At 32.5% G+C, this 13,090-nt stretch overlaps 1 protein-coding gene across 1 annotated transcript in view; it reads left to right on the forward strand.

The window, feature by feature from the left end:
• The first annotated feature begins 6,162 nt into the window (after positions 1-6,162).
• The window catches only part of LOC132552543 (MYCBP-associated protein-like), a 30,551-nt gene continuing 23,623 nt past the window's right edge, over positions 6,163-13,090 (forward strand). The window contains exons 1-2 of the mRNA XM_060216722.1: positions 6,163-6,355; positions 12,103-12,251. Of these exons, the coding sequence (XP_060072705.1) occupies positions 6,163-6,355; positions 12,103-12,251 (342 nt within the window). The remainder of the gene's footprint in view (positions 6,356-12,102; positions 12,252-13,090) is intronic.

Below are 13,090 nucleotides of genomic sequence, written 5' to 3' on the forward strand. Positions count from 1 at the left end.
TCTAGATTTATCTTAATCAAAAATGTTTTAGATTTATCTTAATCAAAGATATTCTAAATTTATCTTCATGTTAAGATATTCTACATTTATCTTAATATAAAGATGTTCTAGATTTATCTTGATTTATCATAGTTTTGTCTTTATCTAAGGTATGTATGGATGTGCATGTTATGAATCATGATCTACCCTAATTGATTTGTAAGGTGAAAACTCATCATGAGTTTTTTTTATTTCTATTAAAACCCACTTCTAAAACTAGTCTTACATAATACAAAACAGTAACTGACAGAAATCCTCATTTTATATTATTTAAACACGGGAAACTATCACCAGAGACCAGGAAGTAATCACGCAGCAGTATTAAAGGCAGGTAATTCCACTGATGACAATTAAAGTGAAAGTGAAATAGGACAAATATACTTTACAAAGTTGCTGTGATCTGTTATAGATCACTGATTGGTGGATTTGTGAGAATAGATATGTTGGTTTCTGAACCAATTACCTCACAAGTGGGGACTGCAATAGGGGACAGTAATGGTTACTAATTGGCTTACCTAACCACAAGTTTAGATCATAGATGTGTGATTTGATGCTCCCTACCCGTGGCAGCTCATGTTTCTGTCAGGAAATGGACTTGTCACTGTGTACTGATATAATTTTATCCTTAGGCAAGACATTTTACCACTATTGATCTGGATGATATGTAATGGACCTTCTATATGTCGTATGGGGATAAATGAAATTATAGATACCAGATATAATGTCATTTAGATCCAGCTGTTTACAAATGACTCTATCTGTACCCAGGTCAATAAACACAGCACATCTGTACTGGTTCTGTAATATCTCTTGTATCTGGTCGGGTGGTGCAGTGGTAACACACTCGCCTTTCACCTAGCCTAACGGGGCTCGATTCCCGGAACGGACGTGAAAAGGTAAGGGGTCACCTGCCCGACCACGTTGGTTTTCCGCGGTTACTCCGGTTTCCTTCCTCAATAAGACCCCTCGCGCGCTTACATCCGGGCCAACAAGAGTAATTAATATAAGTTAACATAAGTTGTTTCACAATTGTTGTAAAATAAATAAAGTTTATATTTATCTCACTTTTAACATATCTGTCAACTTTGTTGTTCAAGAGATCACAATGGTACTCTGTAGATTTATTTGATCGCAAAAAAGTCTTTATCTACTTAAAAACTTGATCTCGTTAAATATTCTAAATCAATCTTATAGCTTAAGAAGTCAAATTTTAGACGTTGTGTCTATACATAATTTACATACTACCTGCCAACTTTAAATTCATTTTTTGTTTAAACTTCGTTTTACTGGAGATAGAGATAAACAAAATGTTTACTTTGGTACAAATCCCTTTGTGTATTTTGGAATTAGCATTTGTAATGTCAAACAATAGGGTTTTGAATATATATGAGGCACAGGAGTAGAATATCATATATCGGAGAGTTCTGGCGTAAACTGGCATATTAGTTAAATCAACATTAGAATCTGTAATCATGGGGTGTGTTTGTGTTATATATAGCACTACGTACATTGTGAAAAGTTCTTATAGTTAATGTAGTTTAACTTTGAAATAGTAATTCTAATGTAAACATAGTGTTCTCTATTACCCCTGAATGAGGGTATGGAGCCCCCAAACTGGTGAATTTCAAGACATGAACTTGTTTTCAAGGATACTCCCATTGTACTCTACAACGTAGAATTACTGTACCTCTAGGTTCAAAATACAATAGGAAAAAAGAGTTAAGACATATTCAGTGTTTCTTTCATCAGGGTTTTACAGCTGCTTGTTACTATGTGAATTGAGAGATATGTTGAATATTAATATCTATGTTTTTGTTAGATATAAAGAAATCCATATAAGGAAATCCATATAACATGGAAATCCATATAAGGAAATCCATATAACAAGGAAATCCAAGGAAATCCATATAAAGAAATTCATGTAACAAGGAAATCCATATAATAAAGAAATCCATGTTACAAGGAAATCCATATAAGGAAATCCATATAATAAGGAAATCCATATAACAAGGAAATCCATATAACAAGGAAATCCAAGGAAATCCATATAAAGAAATTCATGTAACAAGGAAATCCATGTTACAAGGAAATCCATATAACAAGAAAATCCAAGGAAATCCATATAACAAGGAAATCCATATAACAAGGAAATCCATATAAGGAAATCCATATAACAAGGAAATCCATATAAGGAAATCCATATAACAAGGAAATCCATATAAAGAAATTCATGTAACAAGGAAATCCATGTAACAAGGAAATTCATGTAACAAGGAAATCCATATAAGGAAATCCATATAACAAGGAAATCCATTTTCCTTTCATTTTTGGAAAATACATGACACATTATGGGAAACATTCTGCCTTTTATTACTGTAAAAGTTTAACTGATAATTAGTTTACATCCTTTATATAACATGCATATCAGGAGTAGACTTATTTTATCTTTGATGAAAAATGTTGTTGATTATGAGAAACCTACAGATTGTCATGGTATCTTGTGTTTAATCATTAGTTGAAGTCACGGTTAAACAATGTGGAGTGGACTCTGGGTTTTCTTGGAACAGAAATAGATAGTAATTCGTGAGGATGATATACATATAACACAGTGGTCTTATTGATGAATTGATGTGTCCCCAGTGGTTAAATATCATTCATTATCATCAATTTTCTTTCTTAACAAAATTGATGTATGTTATCATGGAATCATTTTCTGAAATATTGGATAAATCATTTGATTTTAAAAGTGAAATGAGTGTAACACAACATATTTATGAAGATGGTATATGTGATGTATTTGTTTTAACTTATCAGATGGTATGATCTGTTTACTGATCCCCTGTGGTGTTGTTATGTGAGATTTTACCCTCAGGGCCGTTTTTCTGAAGCATTATGTTAGCATATTTTCATAGTTTTGGTAATTTTGTACCCTGGTATAAATCATCATTTTCAAAACATTCAACAGAATTGCAAAAATTGAAAAAAAAATCACATAAAATCAATAGTTTTTTATCACCTTACTCATATGAAATGTTAAAAGTTTTTTCCATGGCACAGTTTTGATGGATGATAAATCTTAATTAGTTCTAAATCTGTGCAATTAATTAAAACTTACTGTGATGTTGACGGTTACAGGAATACAAATTTTAAAAATCCAACTTTCCTTGGTGGTTACGAAGCAGGTTTTCTATATGGCTTTCTGTATTCTGAGGTGTGTCTTAACTCTGTTGTTGTCCTTACAGTCCTGATGGTCGAACCCATTCTCGTGTGACCTACTTAACTTTATGTCCCACGAAAGTAAAATCCAATGGGTTAAAGAGCCTTAATGATATGCATCACCTGACTTTACAGGTAAACAGTGAGAAGGTAGCTGGGATGTGACATTTGAAAAAAGAAATCTGTAAAAACATCAGTGATAGATGATGCAATAATTTATTCATAATTTTTTATTAATATTAATATTATGTTTGAAATCTAGAGTTTTAAGTTGATGAAATATATGTTTGTAGACAAAGTTGAACTTTTACTAGGTACCAGTAGTTTTGTCCAGTCTTTCGACATTGATGTTTGAACTTCAATAGACCTGGCCCCACTTGTATAAAACATCTCAACTTAGATTTCCTCAAGTCGAGATTTTCCTTAGCTGATATCTCCTCAAAAACAGCTTGTATAAAATTTTCTCAAGGAACAGGAGGAAGTCATCGGCTAGGATGTCCTAAAATTCCTTGAGGAATTTTCATACAAGATATTTTCAAGGAGATATTAGCTGAGGAAAATCTGGGCTTGAGGAAATCTCAAGTTGAGATGTTTTATACAAGTGGGGCCTGGTGATTTTGGATGTTTGTTAATCAAGCGCAAACATTTTCAGTAAAAGAATCAGAGAGCAGCAGGCAAAAGGCCCTTGAATTAATCCTGATCTGAACTTAAAGCTGTGTAATGCATGTACGTTTGCTGTAATTTGAATTTGAGCAGTGTTGTGTTAATGCAGGCCGTTGATAGAAGACACAGTACGTAGTTACTTGTAGGGAGTTAAACAAAATACATGGATGTTTTTAAGGAACTGTACATAATGGCTTTATCATTTTAAATGTTTTCTATATTGTAACAGGTATTTTAGCAATCATGTACAATTTTATTTCATGAGGTTGGCGTTTATCAATTTCAAATAGATGCATTTGATTAGCAATTTAAATGCTTCATATAAAACATGAAAATGTTTCTTCATTCAAGTAATAATTACCACACAGGTTGAGTGGCATTGGAAAAGCTATAAAGCTGATCTGTGTATGAATAATATATGAGAATTCACTTTCTCCTTCATCTGTATCAATTCTCTTTTGATATTACCTCATGGAATCCAATAACATTCTATCAAACAGATACGATTCTGTTGATTGAAGTCTAGTGAATACTCTACACCTTGTGATAAGTTCAGACAACTTTAAAATCCAAGATAATATATTGTTCACAGAAAATGATATTCTAGGAAAAAAAATTTTTTTATATTAAAATGCGACAATTTTACTTAAATTCATATTTGTCTCTTTTATATCTGAATGGAAGTAATTGACTTTAATTAATGATAACATACACTGGACAGGTATATGTTGACATGTTCTGCCTTTTAAATGATATATTTACAAAAAAAATAAATCGTGAGAAATTCTGAGTTAAACTGTTGCTGAATAATGGATGTGTATTGTTAGATTTTCTTCCTTCAGTGTTGTAAGGGTGTGATTGACAGGTGCATGTTTCTTCGTTAGTTGTACAGGTGTGTTACACAAGCAATCTTTGTTAGGATACCTGTCTGTATAATATTTACAATGATGATGTCACTTAGTTACCAAAGAAAGATAACTAAATCTGCCTAGTGACAGAAATTCCTGTGGAGATTTGATCATGCTGCGACCAGTTGTAAACATGGTTTGACCAGTGTGATGGTTGGGAGTTGAACCCTGTTTTCCTGTGGTCAAGTTAAGCATCAGTTAGGAATGATGAATCTGGGCATGGTTCTAAATAACAGAAATTCGATCAGTTGGAATTTGAAAAAAGATGTGTCCTGATCTTTTGAATGTTTTCTTTAGATATACTGGATTGGGACGTTAGTTTGCCTGGCATGGATGTTGTGTAATTTAGGAGGACACTTTATCATCTCTTACTGTATATAGATAGATTTTACCTGGTTGATACTGTACTTAGATAAAAGTATAACTTACATTAGGATAGAAAAATTTAAAAAGTTTCTAAAGGAAAATAAACAGAAGATTTATTGGTATGTTGATTTTTCTTTAAAAATCAAAAATTGATATTTCAGAAAAAAATTTCTTAGATTTCCTTAACATGAAATCAGAGACGTATATATCACATATATATATATAAAAGGTGTGTTGTATATGTCTCTGATGAAATGAACTTATCCAGAGACATTTTATATAACACCAACCATACCACTAACGCTAACTTTGGTACAGAATCATAAAACAAACTGTTTTTTATTGGAAATGCAAAATTTATTTTAATGACAGGGGTGAAGCAAAATATTTCAATTTCTGTATTTAGATATCTAGTCTAAATTTCTTAAATAATTTAATTTTTAATACTTTGTTCATATTTCAATATTTTTGTTGTATTGAGTATTTTATTAAATCGTAAAGTAATTTTCGAAGTCTGTAAATTTAAGTGCTTAATAATACAAGCATTCTCTTTACCTTTCCAGTGAATGGTCTTTTTCCTGTTTACGGCGCGACATATCGTAACCATGTAGAAAGTTGACTCTAGGTGTTTATTCTGGGTTTTCCTGTTGAGTGTACTGTAGGACAGAATAGGAACATCAAACAATACGACTCAATAGGCCTTTACTCTTTAGTGGGGTTTTCTTTCTCTCTGTCTTCAGTGTATAAAATTAGGATTTAGACAGACAGTTTGAAAATTCGTGATATTCATGGGACCTGCATAGAAATTGATGTGGATTTCTGATACCACATTACTTACCTTGAAAATTCTGGCGTTTTGTTTGATGTGGGTTTCTTACTCAGTCAGTGAGACTTGTGACGTTTACAGCTACAGCATAATTTGAACTGTTTTTGTGAAAGTAATTTTTGGAGTACCCGAAGAAAATCTGTCATGTCTACGGATATTTCTAAGAGGAGGTTATCACTACAAGTGGTTTCCACACCAGCACCTGTGTCGCGGTCGCCGAAAAACAATTCGGCGCCGCCTAGTGCTCTTAGACGGCAACACACAGTACCGACAGTTGATCGGAAACTTACATCATCAACTGGACAAATGGGATCCGAGTATCGTCGTAAAAGTGCGAGTACGTACTGTCATGCTCATTTTCTTTGTATTTGTAACCCATCCCACGATATTTTGAGTATAAAAGTATGGACAGTATGCGTATTTAACGTACCATTTCAAATGTTGTCAATTCTGGAATTGTATGATTTAAATGGCTGTCCATCTAAAAACTAAAAAGTATATTTTGACATTCAAAACAATCATTTCAAAGTTGTTATCGAAATGGGAAGTCATCATGATTTTATCAATTTTCGTATCCCCTTTTTTATGTATTGAATATATGAATATATGTAAAAATTATATTCAAAATATACTGAATGGTCTTGAAAATTTGTATGGAAGATTAATGGCTATTGATATTCAATTGTCCAGAAGTGTTCACGTGTATAAGTGATAATACTTGTATTTTCAAGTGCAAATTATTGATATGTTAATAACAGTTTTTACAGAAAGATTTTTTGAATTGGAAAATTATCTATTAATACCAGAATTAAAACCGGTAATTGAAAATCTTTTTGGTTTTGATGTCAAAAAAGTAGTTTTAATAGAAATTAGATGATTTAGTATGACTCCTAAAGAAACTTCCTGAATCTGTAAGATGCTGGAATATCAAAATATTCATGCTTCAATAGTGTTCACTAGTCACCCTGATTAAAATCATTACAAACAATTTTAAATAAAGATTTAGCATTTTGTTAAATTTTTAAAACTTGATGGCCTCTCACTGAATTTATTATCTTATATGTCCAGGAGGCTGACACATAGTCTCTGTATCACATTGTCAGACAAATCTTAGTGATTACAGGATGAGGAAATAACATGGCTAAAGATTGGCTTATCATAAAACATTGGCTTAACAACAGAGTTATGGCCCTTTTGGAATGTTATACTGCATATTGATCATGTGATATTGACAGAGTTATGGCCCTTTTGGAATGTTATACTGCATATCGATTGTGTGATATTGACAGAGTTATGGTCCTTTTGGAATGTTATACTGCATATTGCTCGTGTGATATTGACAGAGTTATGGCCCTTTTCACTGATGTCATCAGGAATATATTGTTTTAAATCAAGTTGTTATTAAACCATTATTGGCTTTAAAGTCACCATCATATGCTTAAGGCTTAATGCCGCAGGCTAATAACTGAAACAAGGATAACTTTATCTTTTCTCTCATATTAACCTGTGTAGTGAAGGTCTGTCAACGTCAATACGCCGATGATCAATGTTCTTGTATTACAAACACCCATACAATACAGGCATGTTTATGTTGAAATGTATCCTGTCCCTTCTCAATTGACGTCATCGCCTGATACAATGTATACAAATTTGTGTACAAACAGTTATTTACAGTGACTGTTTATATTTTGTTTTCATTTTCTAGGCAAAATTTTATTTGTCAGATCTGGGTACAGGGAATTCATTTTCTATGTTAACTTGTGAATTACTTATATAATTTTAAAAAAACTTGGGTTTTATGTCATTTTGTGACCTCTGGGTTTTAAATCCCTATCCCCATCCTCCACCTCGACACATTGATCGAGTCTTTAGCAAAGAGTAACAAATGAGAAATATTAATTTTACAATCAGAATGAATTATTACCAAGTGAAGTCAACACTTTTATTTAGTATATTTTTCTACTGTAACTTTCATGATTGAGCCAGGAGAGTTTATCACAAAAATGAATTTTTATTTTTATAATCTCAAAACAAGTTCACACTGCAATTATAGTCTTATAATGGCAAGCAATTCTTAATTAATACTACTAGTAGTTTGTAAATTGGTGTACATGCAAGCAACAGAGTTCAATGAGGTCACTTGTACCTAGATATATCTAATTATTTCATTAGAAAGCTAAATATGTAGTGTTTGTAATGTACATAAGTTTGGCTCTTTCCAGGATGAGTTCAAAAGTAGGAAGTTTGTTTTAATTGGCTTATTTACATCAGGGCCCCGTTGTTTAAAACTCATTAAACTAACAACATTATTAAATGTAAATTCAAAAACAATTTTAATGATTAGCACCACTTTAACCATGTTTTAATGATGTTGTTAATTTAACTAGAGTTTTTAACAATTGAGCCAGAATTTTAATGATGCCTTTTGCCATTTCAATTAGAAATAATTAAAAGGCATCACAAAAATCAGCCTTGGACCTTAATGCATTTTATTGTATACATCTTGTCTGTTTCCTGTCTTTCATTTTAATGTTAAAAGATGATAACTGGTTAGAAACTATAGCAACATATTATATTAAAAACACAATACATGGTCCATGTGTTGTATTGTAAAATAATACATCTATTGCTGGTGAAAGTATTGTTTCAAGGGAAATCCAAATGAAATCATGCTGAGGTCAGATCATGCACTTAAACAAACGCTTTCCACAGGGATACATAAGCCCTTTTTCTGTTTGCTTTCCACAGGAATACATTTTCACTTTTTCTGTTTGTCATATGAAAGAAAAGGTAAAAATAAACTGCAGAAAAGTCTAAATTAAGTTGATTCATATACAGTGTAGCTGTGTGGATTTCTGATGGACCAGGCTCTCTAGTTGACTGCTACCGATGGCTGTCTACCGTATGTTGGTATAATGTGTTGTGACAACTGTCTATCGAATATTGATTGATGGTTAAGTGTTAAGGCAGTAAGAATAAGGAGTCCAACTGCTGCATTTGTATAATGATACAATCAATTAAATGTCTGTGCATGCTACGGTAAATATTCACCGATTTAGGTGACGAGAAAATCAATTTCAGTCGCCCTACCTGTTCTGTTACATACAGAAATGTGATTTTTATTTTCACACAACATGTCCTAGGATGTAACGGAACTGTAATGGCTGAAAGTTTTGATTGTTTCCATGGTGACGCTATAACTTTATGATGTCTTACATATGGATTTTGATAATGCGGAAGAAGAATATATAGACCAAGACTATCGCCAGTTAAAATATCTTATCTAATTATGTGCTGTTTTCACTAATAATGTTAAAGGTATGTTGTTTGTGTAACATTTTACATCAATTTCCATTCCATGTAATATTTACAAGTTAAACTTACCACTTTTTTTATATTTTATGTCGCTAGAGGCTCAGTAAAATAAATACAATATAGTTACATACAAGTGGTAAAGCAAATTTATATCATATATATTTCCTAATTTTTCTTACTAATTTTTCATTAAAGAATTAATTTTTAAGACACGATTACCTCCCCTTCTTACTGTAACTCCCCTCTCTGTGGTTTGCTACTTGACAGGAAATCAATCAGTTATTTTTTTATTGTAAATAAAATGAAACTGTGGCTCCACCTATCTTGGTGAGGATTAAGAGTCAAGTTTTGAAAATGAATTTATTAAAAAAAGGAAAATAAAAAAAAAGAAGTCAAAATACACCTTTTTTTTATCAATGTTAGAATAGGTCCACATAGTATATTACCTCAACTTCAAACTTGATGCTGCATTTAAATCAAGTTCACAAACACAGGTATTATCTGGATTTCCTTAAAATAAATTTCTCTCTTCAAACATTTCAGACATTTATATGACAGAAATATTTTTTCAGAAACCAAAGTCAGAATGAAACACCATTAGATTTACCATCGATTAAAGATTGTGTAATAGATCCTTATCGTCATCACTGGGCTGACCGATTACATTGTAATCATCTATTGACACGTGACACTTAATTTTAAAAGGATTAAAATGTATTTAAATTTGATTTATTTAATCTTCAAAGTAAAATTAAGCACAATTTTATTTAGAACATATATCTTGACCTACCAGTGTGTGATGTTTGTATGTGTCAATTTGTTCCGTCCATATTCACTGAAATCTACCGTACTTTATTACCTTTTTTGTGATTCTCATACTCATTTCTATTGATAGCGGCAATTATAATGGAGAATCGGATAAATTCTTGATCGTAGTTTCTCAGCAGGAATATCGTTCACTCTCCAAATACTCTCAGCTTAACTCCAAGGACGATAAACTTATTAACTTCCAACTAATTAATCCTTGACTGTTTAAAATTTTATTTTGAACCCTTCAAAAGAAAAAAAAAAAATTGAATTATTGGGTATATCTAATTGAGACAGATTGTAGGAATATTTTGTTGAAGGTTTTCGGAGATCAGTTGACCAAGCTTTTCGATGTTGTGATGAGATTCCTACAGAGTTTATCATACAGAACGTATAGATCAGCAGGCGTATTGTGTATTATAGTGCTGTACCTGTAGGTTAACATTCACTTTCACTCACAGGTCATTTGGCGAGTTAATATGGTTGCTATCAATCTTTATTGTCAATTTGGACAAACACTATGCTTGGCATCACATCCAGATCGCAAATAACATTATATACATTTCATATTCAGGATGTGTATTGTATATAGTTAATTTTATTTCAGAATTGTGAAGTGGCATTGAAAATCAGCGATCATTTGTGGTCAGGATTTTAAAATCAGTTGATGTTTCATGCTGTGGTTCACACAAGCTAAGGACATAATGAAAACAGACATATTTATTCATGTGTCTTGAACAACACCTACAACATATGTGAAATGATATGTATGGATTTGTGATTTATCATGATGTACGAGAAACATTGTGTTGCTAAGACAAACTCGGACATATTCTCACTTTGTGGTTTACACTGAGTGATAATCAACATTGTTTTCTTATCTTGGATTCAGACATTTGGATGAGAAACAATTATTTAGAGATCAAATCTGGTTTATTTTTTGCACCTGTAAATTGATTTTTATCATTTTGGATATATTTTGTATGTTGTGAAATTTGAAGGTGGTCCCATTAGGACCGTTTTATGTGCTCTGTTTTGCGTAACTTGTTGATAGGAAAGACAAGTTTTGAGAAGAAAAAAAAATCTGATTCAGTGCATCTTATTTGATGCTTTGGAAGCAGTGACAGATACGATGGTGTATTAGAGGGAGTATTCATTGCAGGGTGTTTTTACGGAAATAATTGTCATTAAATGTTGCCGTGGTGATCTCCTGAATGATTGAAACAGATGCAGGACTGAGCATTTTTGTTTTACATATTGATTTTTGCTCAATTTGATCTCCAAAAGGCAGAAAAAATTAAATTAGTGTCAGTGATAGGTTAGTTCTGTGTAGCTGGTTAATTTCAACCTACTGGACAATGGTCAAGGAGGACCAGGCAGGTCACTCTAAGGATAGGAGACCAAGCCGTGACCGTGATCATCATGGTCACCAGGGGTCAAAATCCAGTCACCATGGTCACCATAGAGATCGCCGTATGTCAGTGATGTCACAAAGTGGTCGTAGGTGTTGTTTTGGAATTTTAACGGAGTTCTAGCCATTATTTGATTGTTAATGTTTGGATATTTTAGTTTCTTGTTTAGGATTTTTAGTCTGTGTTTGAAATGTTTAATCAACCATATTAATGAGATTTTTCATTGGTTTTACTATCATTCCTTCTGTGTGATTCAAAATTAAATTATCTTTTTTTGGGCAGAAAATACCACTTTGGCATCAAGAATACAGACCACTGATCAAGACTATTCTTTATATCTTAGCGTATACAGAATATTTTGATTAAGTAAAATCTGTAAAGGTGTATTTTCAATTAAAATTACGTATGAGAGGAATCAATGAAAATAACCACAAACTTTGGCTTTTAATGGATCAATGAATAGCTGTACGAGGATGATAGTGCTTTTTAACTTATCCTTTTCAGGAATACCAATTCCTCTGTGTTTAATCTATAACCTTTGAACTTTCAGATAAGTTGAAGGGTAAGACCAAACCAGGGGGTACACCCGAGAAGTCTGGAACTCCGTCTGCTGAAGAAGAAGCGCATAGCCCTTACAGAAATGTCATCTGGAATGAGGATATTGAAAAACTTCAGATTAAAGAGGAGGACCTCAAACAGGTAAAATAATAAAAAAACGAAAAAACAAAAAAACAAGGGCAGGTAAGATCCAGAAATAGATAAAAAGATAAATAGATAAATAGATAAATAGATAAATAGTGTCTCTGGTTGATAAGATCTTTGTCAAGTTTGTGGTAAGATCTTGCAACAGACTTGGCATACCTATTGGAACAAACTTGACTTTATTTGTTTTGTTTTCTTACCAGGCAGAATTTACCAAAGAGCTTATCAAAACAGGTCATAAAGACCTTGCAAAATCGTTTTATTTCACCATCAGATGTATCGTCTTTAAATGATCAGAGAGTAATTGACCACGTACACCAGATTTTCCAACCGGTATTGAATCAAGGACATGACAGATTCTTCTACATCAGCCGTTGATCCTGATCTTTATAACGAAACCAATATTGACGACTTTTTCACCAAGCTGTGTATCATAGGTGTGATTTCAATGTGCCTTACATGTCGCAGATTTTATATTCAAAGACCTGCTCCCAATTATCACAAGTCATCAATTTACTGACCAACTTGTAACACAGGAATTCAAAAGATGCAGGTTAATGAAAATTATGGGGAAGTTTTACGGTCGTCACAGTGATCACATTGAGAATTATTCCATTTCTCTGTACGATATGCAGCTGGATGTGTTTGATACTCGTTAGTTTGTCTGTTGGTTCTGTTGTACGATATGCAGCTGGATGTGTTTGATACTCGTTAGTTTGTCTGTTGGTTCTGTTGTAAGATATGAAGCTGGATGTGTTTGATACTCGTTAGTTTGTCTGTTGGTTCTGTTGTACGATATGCAGCTGGATGTGTTTGATACTCGTTAGTTTGTCTGT

The sequence above is a fragment of the Ylistrum balloti genome, unplaced genomic scaffold, assembly GCF_031769215.1.
Source record: "Ylistrum balloti isolate Yb309-2 unplaced genomic scaffold, AGI_CSIRO_Ybal_v1 Utg370254, whole genome shotgun sequence".
Classification (NCBI taxonomy): domain Eukaryota; kingdom Metazoa; phylum Mollusca; class Bivalvia; order Pectinida; family Pectinidae; genus Ylistrum; species Ylistrum balloti.